General features: G+C 37.6%; 1 protein-coding gene and 1 pseudogene across 1 annotated transcript in view; both read left to right on the forward strand.

Moving 5' to 3' along the window:
* Window positions 1-22978, forward strand: part of LOC124595385 — a 106140-nt gene that overhangs the window by 12436 nt on the left and 70726 nt on the right. The window contains exons 2-6 of the mRNA XM_047134104.1: window positions 2759-2977; window positions 3346-3655; window positions 5321-5724; window positions 13864-14034; window positions 18354-18462. Of these exons, the coding sequence (XP_046990060.1) occupies window positions 2759-2977; window positions 3346-3655; window positions 5321-5724; window positions 13864-14034; window positions 18354-18462 (1213 nt within the window). The remainder of the gene's footprint in view (window positions 1-2758; window positions 2978-3345; window positions 3656-5320; window positions 5725-13863; window positions 14035-18353; window positions 18463-22978) is intronic.
* LOC124597596 lies at window positions 9021-9138 on the forward strand (annotated as a pseudogene).

A 22978-nucleotide genomic window follows, 5' to 3' on the forward strand; every position in this document is an offset into this window, starting at 1 on the left:
GCTGCAAATTCCTAACACGAATTGTTTACAGACAAATGGAAAAACTAGTAGAAGCCGACCTTGGGGAAGATCAGTTTGGATTCCGTAGAAATATCAGAACATGTGAGGCAATACTGACCCTACGACTTATCTTAGAAGCTAGATTAAGGAAAGGCAAACCTACGTTTCTAGCATTTGTAGACTTAGAGAAAGCTTTTGACAATGTTGACTTGAATACTCTCTTTCAAATTTTGAAGGTGGCAGGGGTAAAATACATGGAGCGAAAGGCTATTTACAATTTGTACAGAAACCAGATGGCAGTTATAATAGTCGAGGGGCATGAAAGGGAAGCAGTGGTTGGGAAGGGAGTGAGACAGGGCTGTAACCTCTCCCCGATGTTATTCAATCTCTATAGTGTAGGTAAATGTCTGTTCCAGCTTCATATTCAGAGTTGTTCCCTATATTTGTAGGGATTCAAGGATCTCTTGTTCCTTGTGGCTTATGACTTCATAGCTGTCAGTATTGGTTGATAGTGTCACTGGTGTGTATCATTTTCATCAATATATCTCATTAAAAATCCTTAGAAGGTAACAGGAGATCATTCAAATGATCATTAGCACGTACTAGAAGCAGAAGTTGCCACACTATATAAACTGCCCATAGCTCCGAAACAGTATAGTGTTTAGTTGTACATGGGAATCAAGGTACTCAGTTCCCTTTAAAAAAATCATGATCATTAGAGTAATGTTGTAGATTTGATTGTAATGAATAATGAACTGCTTACCTGTTTTATCAGTAATAATTCATATATTGGTAATTGTTGCATGTTGTTATCACTCAATAGACACATTCAGTGCAGCTTTCTGTGCTAGTCTGTCTTGTGCTGACATCTGTTCATACCTGCATAACATCCATTTTTAACCTCCTTGCTATATTTGAGACAGTCTCATCATACAATTTGCCTCACTGTCCCCTACTTCCATCCCCCAACTACACATCATTGTATGCACCATATCAGGACACACTCTGGTAAATGTTCAGTTATAATTAGTTTTGGCCAAGATCAACTATTCCTTCAAATTTGTCAGGTTTGCTTAAATCTTTATAATTTCTACTAGTACAAGATTTTGCTTGAGTTTGTCTGCAGTAAGTCACTTCACTTAATGTACATTAAAATGATGATATGGATAGAGAATTTTCATGGTGTGTCTTCTCTCAAATTTTATCTATAATATTTCAGTTGATTGTAGCATCTCTCAGCTGAAAGTGATGGCATGACTGAGTTAAACAGACACTGTATTGGGGGTATCTCTCTAAAAATGACAAATTTGTTAAACGAAAAATTCCTGGTAGTGTTGGAACATTCTGGTTCTAGTAGTGAGTACTGGAGCTTTAGTAGGGTCATCCTATGGAGCCGAGGTGATTTTTTTTGTAAATGTGAGGATTACTTTGCCCAAGGTTCCCTGGGTTTAATGAAACTGCTTGTGGTTCTTCATCTATCATTGCTTTGACTGCAACTATGTGGGATACTGTAAGTTTATTGTGCTATGGGTCCTATTTTCCAGGAGGTACCCAGTGCAGAATTTGTGGAATTGCCAAGATGTTGTTCCACTCATAGAAAATATATAAACTCAGTAGTACTGGGAACTCTCTTTTTTTTTCTCAATCAGTAAGTAATTCAATTTGATGATTCAAATCAAGTGCTTCACCTGTTGACTTTTGCACACTGTTACCAGTTGGACAGTGATATTCAGCGTGTACTTCTTGCTTGTTGAAGGTACTCCAATCACATCATGTAGGTCTACATTTGAAGCTGTTACAGCAACAGTTCTTTGTGATAACTCTATGTCTGTGACACTCTGTGAACTTTGCTGCAGCTGGTTCCTCAGCCACCGGAAATTTTTCAAAAAAGATCGTTATTCCAAACTGGTCTAATTGTAAAATGTTTTATATATTCTTAACTCTGGCTGCCAGTTTCAGCATTTGTGGCATTTTCAAACACCTGGAATATATAAAACGCTTCCTACCTAAATGCCAAATTATCTGCATAATAGGTGCTGTAATGTCACATTCCACGTTTTAGGTGAATTTGGGGTATACAGCATTGCATAAAAGGAAAGATAATTATTCACAGTTAAGAGCAAATAATTTTTTTTTATAACAACCAGTTTGGAATAATTATCTCTTGTTAGCAATAATTTCTGGTACATATAATTTTCAAACTTGTCACTTCTTCCATAATATGGACAGTTGCAGCTACATGACTGTGTAACGGATATAATAAGCCATCATCTGATGGTTGCTCTGTTAACAACAAACTACAGCTTTGGAATTTTGACATCATTAGATTAGTATATATGATTTTTCTGGTTTGAGGTGTCGGGGATGTACTTAAGATTCACTCTAATGTATCTCAACTGGATACAGTGTAGCATGGTAGCCCTACATCCTCACTACAGGGTAGTCCCTGTCATCTGTGGGCCAGAGTGACCTATGTTTCCTCTTTAACTGTGGCAAACCCATCCCCCCTACTCCTCCCCAAAGAAGGAGTTAATGCTTCTGAAAGCTAGGATGGTATTATATACTGTTACTTTTATATGTATCTTTAGGTAGCACTGAACTTTAATATTATTTGTTGCAACGGCATTTGCTTCTATACGTTAGACTGAAATAATGTGTGTACTGTATAATATTCCACTGTTTTCAGCTAACCATTTTGGCTGCCAATGAAGTACCATGTCTGATTTGGTTACTTAGTATTCTTGACTCCATTTTTCAGGCATGGATTGTCACGAAGTATGCGTGTTCACCATGTTAGTCCTGTGGTGTCTGTGGAACCTCATGGTGTTCATTTTCATGAGAGTTATCCAGCACTTCTTTCCATTCCACTTAGCATTGAACCTCAGGATGAAAAATGGCTTGTTTGTCTATGCAGCAATACGCCAGATGGCGAACTTCCTTGCTGGAAAAGACTACCCCAGAAGGATTATTCATACAGGTAGGGTGAATGCCAGTGTTCTTATATGATATCGCATAATTTATCCTTAATTTTTTGTTTGTATGAGTAATAAGTATAACAATTGTAAACCAATTGCACCTGTGGTGCAGTTAAATAATTCATTCTCACGACTACCACAAGAATGAACAAGATTTTATTGTAGCCATAGTGAGCAGAAGTAAGTCTGTTTCCTCTATCAGAAAGGTATTATTATTATTATTATTATTGTTGTTGTTATCATTATTATTTTTTTAATTGTTTTTTCCTTTGTGTGCATGCACATTCGATCCTGTGTACCTGTTGTGTGATCTATTAGCATCCATCAGAAGATAACTTTAAATGTTTGTGTATTTCTTGCTCCACCACAGCAATGGGTATCTTGTGATAACAGCAGGCCATTTCAGTCTCTTTACTGTAATCATGGAAGAGCCATACCCAGAAGTTATGCGACACATTCGTAGTCGCCGTGGAGGACGTCTTTACCTGGAAGAAGTTCCTGGCGTTGAAGTAGTTTTTCCTCAGGGATGTTTGGAGCATGATCTTGATGCGTACTTGCGCATATTGTTTGATAGCGAGCCTCATATGCTTACAACAGGAGAACACCATGCATACGCTCTAGCTTCCCCCGTCATCATGTTGGGTCCTCATGGTCATCAGTTTGATCAGAATAGACAGCCGGTAAGTAAGTTGTCATTAACTAATAAAAAGTACCATGTTGTTACTCATGCGCCTGTATGATAACATTTGGTTTATCGATGTATCTTGTACCTAACAACATACGACTCCATTAGAGGCAGAGGGATTTTTCTTAACACCTTGTGTAAAATTCCAGTGCTGCTTTCTCCAAGTAAGGAGTGATGCTGATTTCAAGTGTGTGCTTTGGTTTGTAGAGAGTTGCACAATCAAGCAAGAGACAATAAAACACTCTCCAGTACCAAATGTTGTAACTATTGTGTAAAAAAGAAACTGAAAATTTCAAACGAGACTCAGTTTAAGTGCTGTGTGAGGGTGGCACAGTGCTTAATGCATTGGATTTGCATTCAGGAGGAGCATGATTAAAATCCAGATTTTGATTTTCATGCGTTTCCTAAACCTGTGGGCTTTTTCCCTCGAAGATACTTGCATTCTGTCTCGTATGAACTGTAAAAGCGTAATCTTCCGTACTTTTCTCCATTGAAGCACTTTAAGACTGAGAAAGCGAAAAGTGCATCTTAAGAGATTTGTTGTTTGTTGATGAAGGCGTTTAAATAAGAAAAAATGTGATCCAAAAATGACATTCATGTGTCATTGCAAAGATATTTGAAATCAAACCCATAACAAAAAGCTTTGTAGCAATAAGGTAAATGGATGAAGTCCTGCATAAATTGGTGGTAAATCAGATGGAATAAAAGGCATGTGAATTATGAAGTTTCTCATGTTTTACAAATAGGCAATACTCGTTTTCTCGCTATGGTATGGAAAGCTTAGAATTTAACATACTTCAAAAATAAAGGATATTAGAAACACTATTTCAGTTGTCAAAGGTTGAAGGAAAGAATGTGTGAAAAGATATATCTTGAACGACTGATAGGAATTTGAACCACATTCCTCCTGAAGCAAGCCTGGTGTTTTAACCAAGGGGCCATTCCACCCAGTCTCTTCGTATAAAAGGGTTTTTTCGTAATCGCTGATTTAACTTTTGGGCTCTTAATCTCCACTATCATTACTATAAAATTTCAGTTTCTAGTCTTGTTTATTATTATTATTTTGAGCTTTTCCTCATTACAGAAGCTTTTCTCCAATATAATAATTTACTTGGAAATTATAATACAAACAATAAACGTTCTTAAACTATATTCTCAAAATATTTGTGTGTCTTCTTCCTCTGCACCCATGCTCCTCATTGTGTGCTGTACGTTTTGGAGCCAGGTGGTCATAGGTCGTCCTCTTCTTCTTCTCCCCTCCGGTTCCAACTCCAGTATCAATTTTGGTATTCTGGTTTTCTCCATTTGTCGTACATGCCCGTACCACTGTAATTTCTTCCTATCCATTACGTCATATATTCTTTCTTTTATTTCTAGTCTTGTACACTGCCTAATATTCAGGATGATAAGTCATAGATCTGAAAGTTAAAAGTTTCCATTTCACTCACAGATAAACTTGAAAGAAAAATATTATATTATTACTAAGAATTGGCAACTGTAGATGTAGAATGATTATTTCCAACTATTTAAGCTAACAATGCAAGCCATTGTTTTAAAACTGTGTCATAAATTCTTTAATTCTGTTTATCTGAAAGAGAGAATGTGTTTATTTTTAGCAAATTAAACTCATGTTTTTACATCATTTCCTTATTTTCATTAGGTGTACATTCGGCTTCCAGTACCAGATTATCATGAAATTGTGCAGCATTTTGGGCCACATGTACGACTGAGTGTTTGGCAGAGTTCAACTCGTGAGGGTGAACCAATGGTTTGGAATAGACTCGATGTTCCTTTGAAAGGCCCATATAATGTTTCAGTGCGTGGCATGAACATTCCTGTTGTTTCCTTCCCGGTTCATCATTTTTCTTTCTTCAAGATATTATGGGATGTTTTATCAACTACGTTATATGAGGCAAAAATGGGAATGTCATACTTTTACCCATATATATCTTTTTCAATGATGTGCCAAGCTTTCATGGAAGAAAGTGGAACCAACAATCGCTTTGGGCTCGAAGTAATATGTTACCGATCAGATCATCGCTTACCGGAAACAACAAATTACAGGTAAAAATCTTGTGCACTTAATTTCTTGTATTCTGGATTACATTTACTTGTATTGATGTGTAATGATTTTATTGTCTTTTGAACATCATTTGTCATCTATGATTATATGCAACTACACTTCTCCTAACTAATGTTGCATTCAACAGTGGAAGTGAAGTGGAAGTAATGGTATGATGGGTAGATAACATCATTAAAAGCTGTAATACCTCGGACTCAGAAACAGTAGATCCTTTCTTCTAAGTGAAGAGAAATACTAGAGTATGTGGAAAAGTGGAAACTTGTCTGTTGTTAGGGATGTAGCTCTGAACAAGAACATGGATGCAATGGACTGGAATAAAACAAAATTGTTTTTTAATAGTGGTACTGTAATAGTGGTGAGCTTGGCGGACTGCCATGCGAAGGACTCTGGTTCAGGTGTCCTGCGAGGGATTTCTCGTAGGTGACTGGATTGGGGTCCACTGAGCCTTGTGATACCAGTTGACGAGCTACTTGAATGAGAAGTAGTGGCAGACCTGACGATGGCTGGGAGAGTGGTGTACTGACCCCATGTCTGTCTCTCCATAGTGTGTTCAGATGACACTATTGGCTGAGGACGACAGGACCATCGATCGCTCACGATTGACGATTGGCCAGTCTGAGGCCAGAACGGTAGAGCTAGAGGGATTATTAAGCCAGACACAGAATTTATAAATTCTGGAAAATGTGGGCAGCAGTAAGAAAACTAAAAGCTCAAAGACTGAGGCATCTGTCTGTTCAGTAAAGCAACACTGGAGGGTTTGAGACTTGGGTAGGAAAAGATTGAATTGGTGTGGTATTGATCAAAGATGAGTGCTTCAGGGTTCTGTGTAAGAGCAATTTAATAATATTGGCAGTGAACTAGTGTTTGATTCTGTGGAACTTTTCACAAACCGTAACTGTAAGATAAAACACCATCAGAAGCAGAAAACACAATATGTCTGTAGTATGTGTTTTGAATTCCATAGTACCTGACATGGTCATCAGGTCAGAGTTATATTTATTGATAGTGATTTTCCATTGCTACTCATATTTTATTGCTCATACATCACATAGCTGGATGGCACTCTTTGAAATTTGGAACATAGCTATAATAAAATAGAAGGAGCAAGAAGTTATTCACAACTTGTACAGAAAAGAAGCTGCTGCTATAAGAGTCTAAAGGATGTAAAAGGGAAGCAGAGGTGGAGAAGGGACTGAGACAGGGTTATAGTTTATCTGGAGTGTTATTCAGTCTGTATGTAGTGCAAACAATAAAGGAAACCAAGGAGAAAGCGTGAAAGAGAATTAAAGTTCAGGAAGAAGAAATAAAAAGTTTGAGGTTTGCCAGTGGCATTTTAATTCTGTCAAAGACAGCAAAGGACTGGGAAGAACATTGGAATGGAATGGGTAGTGTCTTGAAAGGAGTTTATAAGACAAGCATCAACTAAAGTAAAATGAGGGTAATATAATTTAGTCAAATTAAATCAGACGATGCAGAGGAAATTAGATAAAGAAGTGAGAGACTAATAGTAGTAGGTGAGTTTTGCTATTTGAGCAGCAAAATAATTGACGATGGCTGAAGTAGGGAAGATATAATATACAGACTGGCATTAGTAAGTAAAGTTTTATGAAAAAAAGCTATTATTAAAATGTGTTGGGAAATCTTTTCTAAGGTACTTGCATGGAGTGTGGTCATTTATGGAAGTGAAATGTGGATGATAATCGGTTCAAACAAGATGAGAATAGGAGCTTTTGAAATATGATGCTACAGAGATGCTGAAAATAAGGTGGGTAGATTGGGTAACTAATGAGGTGGTACTGAATTGAACTGGGAAAAAAAGACATGTATGTCCCAGCTTGACTAAAAGAAGAGATTGGTTGATACACACATCTTAAACCATAAAAAATAGTCTGTGTGATAGGGGGGTAAAAATGAAGTTGTGAAGGGATTTAGGTTGCAGCAGTTATTTAGAGATGAAGAAGCTTGCTTGTGATAGACTAGTATGGAGATTTGCATCAAACCAGTCTTCCTTCATACTGAAGACCAGAACAGCAACAGCAGCTCCACCACCAGCTACAACATTAAATACATTTCCCAGTTTAATGCTTGTTCCAATAACCTTGCTGGTATTTCATTCATCATAGAATGTACCAATGAACATTTTATTGCAGGGTTTCCCAGAAATGATCTGTTGGTTAGCTGTAGGTAGCCTATGTGAATATTATATTCTTGTAAGATTTTACTAATTCTTAGAGGATCAAGGAGTAAGCATCATATCCAACATCTGTGCCACATTTCCAGGTGTATATTTTGATTGTTGTGCCCAATTGGATCTCAACTAGGTAGTGGCCGTAATGGGAATTTAATGGCTTAAAATAATTGGGTTCTCTTACATCTTCATAACTATTTCATAGATTGCTCTGATGCACCTGAAGGCTTCAGTCAATTGTCACTTCTCCTCCGCAACCCTACAGTTAGTGGGAAGCTTAAAATAGTGTACCGAGATGCGACATAATAAATGTTTTATGTAACTATTGCATCTCTCTGCAATTTTTGTCATTAAATTATGTTCCTCTTCTGTGTTTCTTAATACCTCTTCATTTGTTCTTTTACTTGGCCAATATATGTGCAGCATTTGACACCGGCACCACACCTCAAAGCTTCAAGGCTCTTATCTTCTGCCAGGAAGATTCAGATTTGTGATTAATATGTTGCTACACTTCCAAGAAAACTTTTTACAAACTATATAACTATTTTGATAAGAGAGCCCTAGATGTCAGCAGATAACACTTCATACTGAATGCTCCTTTATCCTGAGCAATTCTATCCCAGAGGCTTCTTGTACGTATTTCATCAGAAAACATAAGGCTTCCAAGTATCAGAACTTGTTCATGTGTCCTAGTTCCTTTCCACCTAAGCAGATGTTACCATTCTGCTCCATTTTCCGTATACATTTCATTATGTTGATTATTGTCGTAATTATGCTCATATTATTTTTCAGCTAGGAAGTCATTCATTTTATTTACTGCCAGTAATGCCATGCAGTCTGCAGATCTGACTGTTGTAAATTTTTCTGTGTAATTTGATACTATATGGATTTTGGGTTCGAAATTCTTTAGTTACTCCATTGGTATATATTTTAAACAGTGGTGGTGCTAAGTTGCAGTCTTAACTTAATTTATTTTCCCTACCCCACTTAAATTACTGAGTGAGGTAAAACTGATCTCATGTTCACAGAGGGTGATAGTTTACACATCTGTCCATCCACCCAGATTTAGGTCTCCCATGGTTTCTGTAAGCCAACGGCTTTGCTGCAGTGGTAACACCGGTTCCTGTCAGATCACCGAAGTAAAGCGCTGTCGGGCTGGGCTAGTACTTGGATGGGTGACCATCTGGTCTACCGAGCGCTGTTGGCAAGCAGGCTGCACTCAGCCTTTGTGAGGCAAATTGAGGGGCTACTTGATTGAGAAGTAGCGGTTCCGGTCTCGGAAACTGACATACGGCCGGGCTAGGAAAGTGGTGTGCTGACCACATGCCCCTCCATATCTGCATCCAGTGAAGCCTATGGGCTGAGGAGGACACGGCGGCCAGTCAGTACTGTTGGGCCTTCATGGCATGTTTGGGAGGAGTTTAGAGTTTAGATTATGGTTTCTGTAAACAGTCTAAACTGTTCGTGTAAACTGTCCTTAGGAAGGAACACCAGCCAATTTCCTGCCACATTCTTCCTTAACCAGAGTTTGTTCCATCTCTAATGAACTTCTCATTCACAGGATGATAAACATAACCTTCTTTCCTACTTCTTTTTTTTTCTCCAGTTATTGGTGTTTTTTCTGTAGAGTTGCTAAACAATTTTCTTGCACTTATAGCCTACTCTTATAGTAGAATTGGATAATATATTCCAGTTGACATTGCCAAATGCCGTATTTATGGAAATAAAGCAATCGGAAGATCTTTGTATAACTGAAGAGCTTTTTCAATGATAATTTGTAGCTTAGCATGGGCTTTCTTGTGTCTTTGGTCCTTCTAAATTTGGATTGATACTCTTGAGAGGTTCTCCACAGCTTTTTTTCTCCATTTGGTAATAAGTTATTCTTAGTTTAGAAGTGAGAGATGTGAAGCTCAGTGTTGTGTAGTCTTTGCATTCTTTGTCCCTCTTTATTTTAGTAGGAATTTGTATTAATTAGTTTGCTCCAAATCCATTGGTAGTACTGTACTTATATAGCTATGATTTATTAATTTGCTTTCGGATGTTTCTCCTTGTCCTTACTGCATGCAGTATGTCTGATAAAAGAACAGTTTTTAATTTCGAATACAATATTAGTGATGTGCCGCTTGACACAATCATGGCAATTAAATATCTATGTGTAGTTTTGTAAAGGAATATGAAGTGGAATGAACATGGAAGATTGATTGTAGGGCAGGTGAATGGTTGACTCCAGTTTATTGGGAGAATCCTAGGAAAGTGTAGCTCATTTGTAAAGGAGATTTTATGCAGAACACTTGTGTGATTTATTTTTCTGTATTGCTTGAATGTTTGGAATCCTCACCATATTGGATTAAAGGAAGACATTGAAGCAATTTGGAGGGGCGCTGTAAGATTTGTTACTGCTAGGTTCAACCAGCACACAGGCATTACAGAGGTACTTTGTGAACTCAAATGGGACTCTCTGGATGCAAGATGATGATGTTTCCATGAAACAATATTGAAAAAATTTAGAGAAACAGCATTTGCAGCTGAGTGGAGATTCACATACATTTTGCACAATGATTGTAGAGAGATAAGAGAAATGAGGGCTCCTAGGGAAGCATGTAGACAGTAGTTTTCCCTCATTACATTTGCAGGTGAAACAGGACATGCACATTATGTATGAAGTATGTAGCTGCAGATTTTCATAGATTCTACTATTTACCATTCCATTAGTTTGGTAGGGCTTCATCCAGCAAACTGCTATTATCTCGTTTTAATTAGTGCAAATCTCCTCTGTGGAAGCTTATACTTTTTTACTGATAAAATGTGTAAACTGTATGAATAATGGAAGTAGTAAAGGTAAGGCATTAAGTGGCTGAGAGGCACAGAAATATGACTGAAAGTGATGTTAACTTTTGAATGATATCTATCTTTGGAGCTAACTGTTACAGAAACACACACACACACACACACACACACACACACACACTTGCATTGCTATACATCATGGTCAGGGCAAAAATTGTAGTGAAACACAGGAAGACATACACTGGATTGATGTTTGGGGCAGGGACTGGTAGTTGGTACTCAACATAAATTAATGTAGTGTATTGTATGTGCATATGTATGTTGAAACACCCTTTATATTTTGATTATCCTATTAGTGATGAATCACTGGAAACAGTAACAGCATTAAAATAGCTTGCAATATGTTGCTCTGATTTAAATTGGAATGATTACATAAACTGCTACTTACTGTAAAGGTGACACATTAAGTTGCAGACAGGCACAATTAAAAGACACTTCCACATTAGCTTTCAGCAGCAGCCTTCATCAGAATAAGAAAGAGAAATACACACACACACACACACACACACACACACACACACACACACACACACACACAAGCAAGCAAGCACACCTCACACACACATGACCACTGCTCCGGCAGCTCGGACCAGCTGCTGGAGATGGCAGTTGTGTGTGTGAGGTGTGTCTGCTTGTGTGAATGTGCATGTATTTCTCTTTCACTTTTTTTTCTGGTGAAGGCTGTGGCTGAAAGCAGATGTGTAAGTGTCTTTTAATTGTGCCTGTCTGCAATGTAATGTGTCATGTTTATGGTAAGTAGCTGTTTATCTTTTCCTTAAATTGTTTATGTTCCAACCAGGTGGAGTTTGCATTGTTTAATGCTTACATAAAACTACTTGTAGTAAAATCAAATGCCAACACAATCTCTTCATTGGAAGATTTCTACAAAAATTTAATTCACTTGTTCAAAAAATCACTTACAAACCCTTCATTTGGTCATTTTTTGAGTATTGCTCATAGGGCTGGGGATGTTACCAGGCTGGAGTAATAGGAAGATACAAAGAAGAGTTACGTGTTTCGTTATGCGTTTAATTAGTTCGGGGACTTCAGTGGCAGACACTACAAGAGAATCATTATGCAAATCGTTATGCAGCACAGAGATGCTAATCATTAAAATTCTGAGGACCTACATTCCAAGAAGTGTCTGGCAACATTTTACATCGTGAAACTTCTGGCACGTTAAAACTGCGTGCTGCACCAGAACTTGAACCAAGGACCTGCCTTCTCTGGGCAAGTGCCGTACCGACTGAGCTGTCCAAGCACAACTCATGATCTACCCCACAGATTTAGTTTCAGCGTTTTCTCATCACCTACCTTCCAGATTTCACACCAAGCGAGGCGGCGCAGTGGTTAGTGCATTGGACTCACGTTCTTGAGGACAATGGTTGAAATCTGCATCCAACCATCCAGAGTTAGGTTTTCCATGATTTCCTTAAATCAGTCTGGCAATTGATGGATTGGGCAGTTTCCTTCCCCATACTTCACACTATCCGAGCTTGTGCTCCATCTCTAATATCTTAGCTGTTGACAGGACATTAAACTTTGATCTTCCTTCCTTCTTCTAAACTTCAAAAAAGTTCTCCTGCATCCCTTGTGGGACTATCACTCATGCAAGAAAGGACATTGTGGAGACATGGCTTAGCTGCAGCCTGGGGGATTGCTTCCAGAATGTAGTGGTGTGTGCATTGATTTCACATTACTGGCAGATGAAAGCTGTGCGCAGGACTGGGACTCAAACCTGAGACCTTTGCCTTTCACGGGCAAGTGCTCTACTGACTGAGCTGTCCAAGCACAACTCATGACCCACCCTCATACTTTGAGATCTGTTGAAAGGTAGGGGCTGGGCTGCTTGTGGAAATAAAGCTGTGTGTTTGAATCATGAGTCGTGCTTGGATAGTGTAGTTGGTAGAGCACTTGCTTGCAGAAGGCAAAAGTCTCAGACTCAGTTTGAGTCCCAGTCTGACAAACAGTATTAAACTGACAGGAAATTTCAAATCAATGCACACTTTGCTCCAGTGCGAAAATTCATTCTGTGTGTTATGTCCTCCCAAATGTATCCCTCAAAATGATGGGAAAAGCAGAAGCATTCAAACTCATGTGGAATTGTACCAACAGTTGTTGTTCTTGAATGTAACCCTGTCTGATTCACCTCCCTGTCTTGTAAACTTGTGCACTGGGCGTTGTGCTATACAAGCAGGCCGGTAATAAACATGCCACCTGTAAGTAGATAATTAAGCTGTATAAACTCAAATATGTTTACAGATGCGTTTGATGAGGGATACGCTCAGTTAGATAAAATGAGTTTATGAATACATAGTTCTGTCAAGTTCTCCTTTCTTTCATTAGCAAAGGCATTTTTGAGTGCTACGTGGGCTGTTGATAAGATTAGTCGCTGCTAGTTTGTTGACCCAGTTAATGTCAGTATTGTGTAGCCTGTTGTGTGGTAATTACCCCTACTGAATTTCCTCCTGTAAATGAATTTTAAACTAGAATTGTGTCACTGCAGAAGTTTTTGATCACTAATTTACCTGTGAAATATTTTCAAGTAAATCACTTTCATCAGTTTTTAATTACATATTTTACCCATTAAAGTTCTGGAGACTAAATTTGAGTTTTTCTATTGTTTTTCAACTTCTGAAATTTTCCGTGTAAACAATAGCTACTACATATGCTGTAGTCACCATTTTGAGGTGCGGCTCATTGGCTCTACAGTTAAGTGTCAGACTGTGATTCCAGAGGCTTGAGGTCTGATCCCGGACAATGATAGGATTCTTATCAATTGACCCTGATAATGTCTGTTAAATATCAGCTTGCACCATGGTTCGAATTCCATGTTAGGTGAAGGTCCCCCTGTAAATGGCTGGGGTAGTCAATTCAAAGGTCAGAGGAAGGTTAGAGTGTACCACCTCCACTTGGACCATTTCCAATAAAGCAATGTTTCATACAAACCAGCATTTGGGTTGTTAATGTCTTTGCTTGCTTATAACATTTTACACTAGTGTTTATACTTTATAATTAGTGATATCTTAAAAATTGTATTTTATGTTATTGGTGAAATTATTTTGTGATCCTTTCATTTCTTTAGGCACAGGGTCGGTTCCAGTTTGAAACCAAAGATGGTCAGACCAGGTCGCATTCTTGTAAGGCTTCGTTCACAAATGTTTGAAGCTGATGTAGAGGCAGGTGAGGATGCCGATATGGTGAAAGAGGAACCAGACTTCAGAGGCCGAGATTTTGAGAAACAGTATGCTTGCAGGTATATTAAATTATACAGAAGATGCCAGTTTATATTTGAAAATTACAGTAAAAGTATATACTGATATTTTTATAGTATTAGTAGTAGTAGTAGTAGTAGAAGAAGAAGAAGAAGTTGTGGTGGTGTGTAAGTTTTCTTCCTGTAGGAATGAGGTTATTTGCTCTATTTAAACAGCAGATAATCACCTTGGTATGGGATTAACATTTCAACTGCTATTAAAATTACCTGAGTTGAGTTGCGGGTTCAATCCCAGCCACCGGATAAATTTCGGTAAAGGTCATCAGCAATCACAACTGAAGACTTTTTGTGCAAAGAGTCACCCAACCTAACGCTTGAGGATCAGAAGACAATGGAAACCACTGCATTACAGACACATATTTTGTATCCATAGGACATGTGGCCTGTAAGTGAAAACTTGGTATGATGATCCCTTCATTGGCATTCATGGGACTAGTCCCTCATTCTGACATCTGAGATGTGACTGCCAAATGGTAGGTCCAAAACAAAGCCTTGGGGGGAGGCAGAGGTAGGGAGGGAGGAGGGACAGAGAGAGAGAGAGAGAGAGAGAGAGAGAGAGAGAGTAGTATGATAAACCATAGGGTAACATTTTAGAAGTCAGAGTACGCAATGGTGTGTGCAATTTTGGAAGTCTGAATGTGCTAGGAAAGCAAGAAAATCTGAAAAGGGGAGTGACTCAATATAAAAATAATGGTGTCAGTTTACTGTAACAGAAAGAAGATAAAAGTATCTGATTGGACAAAAACAGAGTACTATCAACAGCAGCAAAAATTGTATACCAAGAGTAAGATTCATTTTAAATAGGAAGGTGGAATGTAGGGCAGAGAGAGGACAAATAACTAATACCGTAAGAGGAGACGGATAAGACTTGGAGACACACAAAGATTCCAGCTTGATTACATCATTGTTACACACAAATTCCAAAATCATGTATTGGATTATAAGGTGTACCCAGGAGCAGCTGACTTTTGCCACATTGTGTTATTGATGAGGAACTGACTGAAGTTTAAGAGAATCATCCAGAAGAATCAATGTGGAAAGATGTGAGTTACTCAAATACTGAGGAATGCTGATGTGCATTACAGTAGTATTCACTACTTTAGTATTTATGGCCTTAGAGAAGAGGAGAAGAGGAATGGAGGTCTCAAAAAACGGCAGTAAGAAAAGTAGGACAGACAAATATACATACAAGGAAGGTAACTATGATTAAACATTGGGCAAAGGAGGAAGTACAAAAATATTCATGAGGACACAGTAATGCCTGTCAGCTTTGATCTGTAATATCACATGAAACCTCAAAATGTTACACAAACATGATTTCAAATTGGTGGGCAAAAGCATTATACACGTTTCCGTGGAGTGAAAATATAAACATGAAATACAGAAATGTACAAATTATTAATAATAAATATTGAAGCTTATGGGACAACCTCCAGAAAGGGGGAAATGTTTGGGGGAGCAGAAACTAACATTTCATACACAAAACCACAGTAATAGTAAAATATACTAATTGAAACACCCACAGAAAAACAATGCAGCACTAGTCTAAAAAAAAAGGTGCAAAACAACTGTAATACCAATATACATAATGAAAGATTGCGAAAACTGATGAAGGGTGCTATCAAAACCAACTGTTAAGATGTATGGCTCAACTTGAAAGATCGGTACCAATGCAGAAAGCCAAAAACAAATACCAGTACAGAAAGCCAAAAGCCGATACCAGTACACTTAGCGAAAACAGACGAAAGGCGATGTCAAAAACAGCCGTTGAGCTATAAAGGGTGGTTAGAAACAGCCTGAAAAACTTGTAAGGGTGTAACAGTGTAGTATGTGGTGAAAAGTAATTGTTATGAATAAAATTTGATATGTTGTGCCATTTCTGATTTAATTAGCAGGTCGTTGCGCATGCAAATTCAAGCACGGATGCGCTAATACATGCTAATGCACAGACATCTGCAGGTCTGGGAGTTAACATTTGTTCAAATGCTCATTATCATTGAAGCTAGGATTGCAAAAGCTATGTTTGTTCAGTTTGAAGAATATGTTTGGCGACACTGTCTCTGGCAGGCTGCTTGAATTTGTACATACAAAAACATGAGTGTCGAACTTCAGTGCTAATTAAATCAGAAATACTAGAATGAATGGAATTTTTACTTAACAATTATTTCTCTGCACAACCTACCCTGTAACACCATGACAAGCTTTCTAGACTGTTTCTGGCTACCCTGTATAGTTCAGCTTGAAAGACTGATATCAATACAAAAAGCCAACAGGTGACACAAAAATCATGAAAAGTAACAAAAGTCGATATCGAAAATACCATTTGAGCTATATAGCTCAACTTAAAAATGATGATATCAATGCAGAAAGTAAAAAATCACTGTGATTGACAAAACATGGTTATGAAAACATCACTTGACATATAGCACAACTGAAAAGGTCATTACCAATGCAGAGAACCAAAATCTATGAAATAATTACACTTGATATCACTTTGGTGACAATGTCACATACTAGGTAAACAAAACAGAAAGATGAACCACAATATTAAAAAAAAATTACGAACACTTAAAACTTTCCATTACAAAACATACAAGTCATACATCATGTATCAGTAGCTGCTTGAATGAAAAACGAGAAAATGGAAGAAGAAAAAAGTCCATCTTACTAGATGCAGATTTTGCTGCGAAATAGATTGTAACTCATTAACAGAAATAAAACCAAAAAATGAAGAACTGTCAAACACGTGAAAATGAAACAATTTAACCATCACATTAAAAAACTGAAGTATTTAAAAAAAAAAAAAAAAAAAAAAAAAAAAAGAAAAAAAAAGGTAAAAGAAATCAATGCCACACATGAAACAAATCCAATCGAACCCCCCCCCCCCCCCCCCCCCCGCCCAAAAAAAAGAAAACTATACCTACTGTCACCCACTCCTATTTAACTTACAAACAAGGACCTACACATTTTCTGTATTTTTGTGGACCCCTGGAAACTACAGTAACCCCGAGGAACACTCTTCTGCTAGCGGTACTCATCAAGGTGAGCCTGCAGGACAGAATAGCACCTTTTGTCCCTCCCTACAACAGATTTCACAACCCTCCAATATCTCTCAAAAGTGTTTGCACATGTCCTAGTCTCAAAGTCTTTAATTTCGAAGATATAGTTCATGACAAGGTGGTTGTAAATCTTTCCTGCCCAACCCTTTATGACAGCGAACACACCAAACATTATCATAAAGCCTCTAGCACATATTCTTGTATAAGAGAAAATAAAACTTGCTTAGTATGATTTTCAACCACCCAAATTACTACGTCAGAAGATTCCCCGCGTGAAATAACAGCACCCCAAACCCAACGTCCCACAACATCATACCTTCACCCACCACTCGTCATACGAAAACATGACTTATTGATTTCCATTAGGACACCATGCCCCCCTGTAGGTCCCCTACATTTTATAATTTCAGAAAATATCTCTCAATCTCTTCAGATTGATCGAGTGCCACACTTCACGTCAATGGGACCTCGGCATGTAACCATTGGAAGACCACTGAGATCAAACGTTCAACAACTCATATTAACGTCACATATATGACATCTATAGTACTCACCAATGACACCTAACTTTTTGTGAAAATTTAGTATACGATTCCTCATCTTCCATTTCCTTCCATAACATTGTACAGTTTATTTATGAAAGACAGTCTGTCTGTGGTAATTGGTATTGATGAAGCTGGGTGGTATAAAATATGGTACCTTCCTTCCTTGCATTTATTTTTCTCTGGCACAGGGCATTAAAAATCATTTTTTGGTAAACATGATTTGAATTAGTTCAAAATAAATTTGCTGAGTGTTAATATCTTGATAATGGCTGTATTAGTTATAGCGATACTACCTATTAAAGACATATGAAAATTTGTGCTGGATCTGGTTTTGAATCTGGATTTCCTGCTTATCCTGAGCAATTGCCTTAACCACTTCGGCTATCTGTTAATACATCTGGACTATCACAAATTTTCATACGCCAGTAATAGGTAGTATATCTATATCTAACACAATGGGTGCCAAGGTATTCACACTCAGTGAATTTATTTCGAGCTAATTTCATACGGCTGTCGATTGTTAGTGATGTCTGTTCTTTCAGACAAGCAAGTAAGTATAATTTGAATTGCCTTATTTGTATTATGATGAAATCTTTTCATTAATTCTCATACTGTGACATTCTTCTGATTGTGATTTATTTATTAGAACACTTAAAATTTCACTAAAAATGGAGAGAGTTTTATTAAAATGTTTCAGGTTCAAGCCAGATGCTAATGTCGAACGAGGTCCTTTTGGAAAGGTCATTGTAGAAAGATTTGTCAGTGCAGCTGCAAAAGATCCATTGTTCGAGTTCAACCTAAATAAGGTATGGAATGATGTCTTGCGCTTGCCAATGACAGTTATTCATTTAAATGTGTTTTGTAGGGAGGGGTGCTAGGGAAGGGCAAATTTGGGGAGGGAGTGGCGGGGGGGAGGGATAAGAGCATATGCACACTAACAAACAACATGAATGAGTAGAGAGCATGTCAAGGAATATGTATTTTTGTACTAATACTGAACTTATTCTGTTTACATTGCTTCATTCAACATTTTCTGCATTATGGTCAAAGAACAAACATTTCCATTTAGAGGTTGCAATATTTGGCAAACGCAGTAGTTACACATAAAACTTGCTGTAACCTGAGAAAGGTCATTGCTGAGAATTGCCTTTGGCAGCACTTAATGTGAGGTAAATATTAGAGGTTGTGCTGCATGATTCCAGTATTGCTGTTTTAAATGACCGGTCCAGTGACTCACAGTTCTCACATTTGAAAAGGCCATAAAGTGTTGTTTTAAAACCATCACATTGTAAGGATAAGTAGGGAATTGTAAGGATATGTATTGGAAATATGATGCACAGGTGATCTCTCATAAATATAAACAGAGGTGCTATGTCTTCTGTAAACTGTGAAAGAAGATACTAAGAATTACTAAGATGCTAAGAATTACAATTCTGTATTTTGTACTTCTGTAATTTGGCCACTGTTGGCCACAAACTTTGAGACTTAAATGAAAATCTGTTAAGCACTGTCAGCTCCAGATGCTGTGCTGGCTGTGCAAACTTCGGCAAGCACTGTTACGCGAGCTGTTGAGCAGTAAGTGTTACAGATAAGAGAGGTTTTGAATTTGATTAATTGCATTGAGAGGCTAGTAAAACCTTTATGAAATAATCACAGTTTGAAGATGAATACTGCAATTGTAAGATAAATAAAAGATGCAAAGTCTCTCCATGCAATTAGGACTCTGTGCAGGGTGTTACTCTCTTACTATGTTTTAAAAACAAAATAATCCAAGCGAATGGTAACTTAAAGAAATTTTCAACTGTGAGAAAATTTTGTGCTGGAAAGCAATAAAAAATTATGAAGATAATGGGATTGTTTTTAGGGTAGTCTTGGACCTTTGGACAGGGAACTCAGACATTTCCTTGAGGAAAAGAATATTTAGAAAATTAAGGTACAAACCTGTAGCATATGTTTCCACAGAGGGATAGAATCCATATCCAACCAACTACAATTTTTTCCACTGTATTCAGTTGTAAAAACTCACAGGATGTTGACAATTAGATAGGGAAACATTGTTTTACAAATTTATTTCTGGACCATCAGCCTGCGACAATTATGGCAAATAACACCCCACATGTTTGCTGCCTGAAAATGTTGAAGTTTCCACCCTATGTTGTATTTATTCTCCATGTGCTGTAATTGTTGTAGTACTTTTAGATATGCTGAATTGAGATGCTGTCTCATCTTGAAATTAAAGCGAGACCACTCGCAGAAAACCACTCAATGATACTTTTAAGAATTTACTTCTGATACTGTATGTATGTTTGGATTGATTACAATACTCATGTTACTGTGTAACTGCTATTTTACGTTTTCATGTGATCTAGACATAAGAATCACAAAATTGACGAAAATGCAGAATCAAGGAAAATATCAAAACCCCCAAAACACGAGCAAAAACATATGTAATTGGCATTTATGGTTAAAAATCATAATCGTATCCAATACATAGTATAGAATCTGTACAAGTGAAGGGAATTAAATGTACAATACAATGTTTATACAGTAATTTGTGATAATGAAGTTCATCAGTTTTCAAGAAACACTCATTTTTCAGAGATCTTTCCTTTTTGCTCACCCAGAAAAAAGTAAAAATTGTTGAATGTGGTGAATGAAACAGAAAACTGTGAAGTACAATGAAAAGTGTCGGAATTCAACATGTGTGGGTTTTCCTTCTATAATCAATGGCAGAGCAGCATACTCCGGTGATGTGAGTGCTGTGACCTCTAATGTATTGCTTGTAAACTTTTCCTTGTTCATTGTGTTGAGTGGTTGAAGGAGAGTGTTTTGCATTATTGCCAGTGCAATCTATTTGCACTTCGAACTCATTGCTTGCTGTAGTGTAAACACAGCAGGTTTCATGAAAGCACTATAGACACACAAGTTTTCCTTCACACATGGTTCTCATACCAATGAACATAAAATATAGTTAAGGCTGTTGTGATTTTAGTGTTTCTCTGTCCCAGTAACCTGTTGCATTTATAACAATCTGCCTGCCATCACAACATATTAAACATAATTGAGGGCTGGAGCAAAGACAAACAAGCCATCGCACGACTCTTCATTGAACACATCCTGTTAATTGTGGCACCACACATAGCAGATGGAGTAGCCTACATTGGCTGCAGTCGGTAGAGGAACAACACGTTCCAGATTCTGCCGACAGGCTCTAAGCAGAACTACTGTAAGCAGATAAACATAAGTGGAAGCCATGATCACTCCGTTTGCCATACAGTGATCACATCAGCCATAATTTGTAACAAGCTGTCAAGCAAGCTTGCTGTTTATCTATAGCATTCGCTTGACATGACCATGCTATACAGCTATTGGCTGCAAGTGGAAAACAAACATCTGAGATGATGTAATTCGACAGTTTTCACCATGTTTTACAATTTTCAGTTTATTTCACCATGTAAACTATAATTTTTTGCTATTTTCGAGGTGAAATTAAAATGAAAGGATCTTCGAAGTGACTGTTTTGAAGTATAATTTGTAGCCGTAATGTGTTGGGAAATGGCTCAGTTACCTCGTACATCATTAGCAAAAGTGCTAGCCTCTTCTTTTACGTACATTGTGGTATTATTAGTGGCAACATCCACTTTTTTTCCCCTAATACATTTGTTATATGACGTAAAATTTTGAAATTTCTTTGTTGTTCGTTTATGGCTGTGCGATTTGTTTATAAGTTATGTGTTGGTAAAATTGCAATCTAGGGGGGTAAAAATGAAATTCTCGCACCGACTTCGATTCGTAGCTTCTGTGCCGATTTATACTTTGTGATTCAGTACTTTAGTAATTTTGAATGTTTCGTAGACTAAGGTGTGTAAACTTAGACGGAGTGAGCTAAAGAAAGTGTGTTAGTGTGGTGTTGTGGCTGCACTGGCTGTTGGGTGACATAGCAAGTCTCCAGCCAATAAGAGCTCACTAGCCGGAAATGTCCGTCATTTCCTCGATTCTGACTGAGCATATCCCTCGAGACTCAGTGTTTGAATTTAAAAGGTTGACAGGTAATATTGTTGCTGAATACAGTACACCAGAAATACATGCAAAGAGATGAGACTGAGTTATTAGTTACACAAGAGGAGGTGGCGGCTGGGCTTCTTCATCACATATTGACCTGGTGTGTATGACGCTGTAATCCAGCAGTAGTTGTATCATAATTGCATGGTGAAGCAAAACGTTGCAATTTGTGTTGGCAGTGCCAGTTGTGGATTGCGTCACTGTTTCCTCTCTCATGTCACATCTCTATGCAACAGCCTAAAATATTCCCTTAACTCCGCCGCTACCCACAGTGTGACCTGTCTGCCTTTTGTGCCCCTTATAACAAATTCAGTCACATCAGATGTCAATAGTTAGGAAGAAAACAGGACGAAGTCAAGCGAGACGCTGAGTAAGAACATAAAATTGAGATAAACCTTACTAGAAAGAGGAATAAAATCGGGGAATTTTTAGCATTTATCTTATGGGTTTTACGCGAGGGTTATAAATTGATAGAATTGCGAAAAACATAAAATCGAAGTTTCACTGTCTATGCAAAAGAACTAATTCTGCATATTATATATTAGATGGTAGATAATTCATGTATATGAGAAACAATAGTCAACCTAAGACTGAAACACCACAAGTGATTTCTCCCCAATCAGAACAATCTTCACAACTTGCACTAGTTGAATTGTTAAGCATAAGTTTCTGCATTCTTTCGGTTAGATATGATATGAATTGGTTGTCTGTACTATCAGTTGCATAAAACCTCAGTTTACCTAGGAGAATATTGTGATGTGCACAGTTCAAATGCCTCAGGTAGGTCACAGAAAACTAACTGGTGCTATTTTGTAATTTAACACTCGTAAAATTTGGTGAGTGAGTGTGTAGATGGCATTCTCAGTTGAACAACTCTTTTGAAATTCAAACTGTTATTTATAAAAGGATATTGTTGTTGCTCTGGTGGAATACTATTGTAGAATATGTCACTTCAGAAATTTTGGAAAATGATGCCATTAATGAAACAGATTGGTAGTTACTGAAAGCTCCCCTATCACCTTTCTTATAGTCCCTCTGGAAAAATGTCCCAAGTTAGTGATAAATCACATATTTCTGGAAAGACAGTGGTTATTATATGGTAGCAAGTTTGTAATACTATGTTTGAAAAACTATCAAATCCAGATGAGCTTTTACTTTTGAGAGAATATGTAATTAATGTAATTTGTGATGGAGAACTGGGTGAGACATCCATATGATTGAGTGTTATGAGGTTTGTTTTTGCAGCATACTGCTGTGTTT

Source organism: Schistocerca americana, chromosome 2 (genome assembly GCF_021461395.2).
Source record: "Schistocerca americana isolate TAMUIC-IGC-003095 chromosome 2, iqSchAmer2.1, whole genome shotgun sequence".
In the NCBI taxonomy this organism is placed as follows: Eukaryota; Metazoa; Arthropoda; class Insecta; order Orthoptera; family Acrididae; genus Schistocerca; species Schistocerca americana.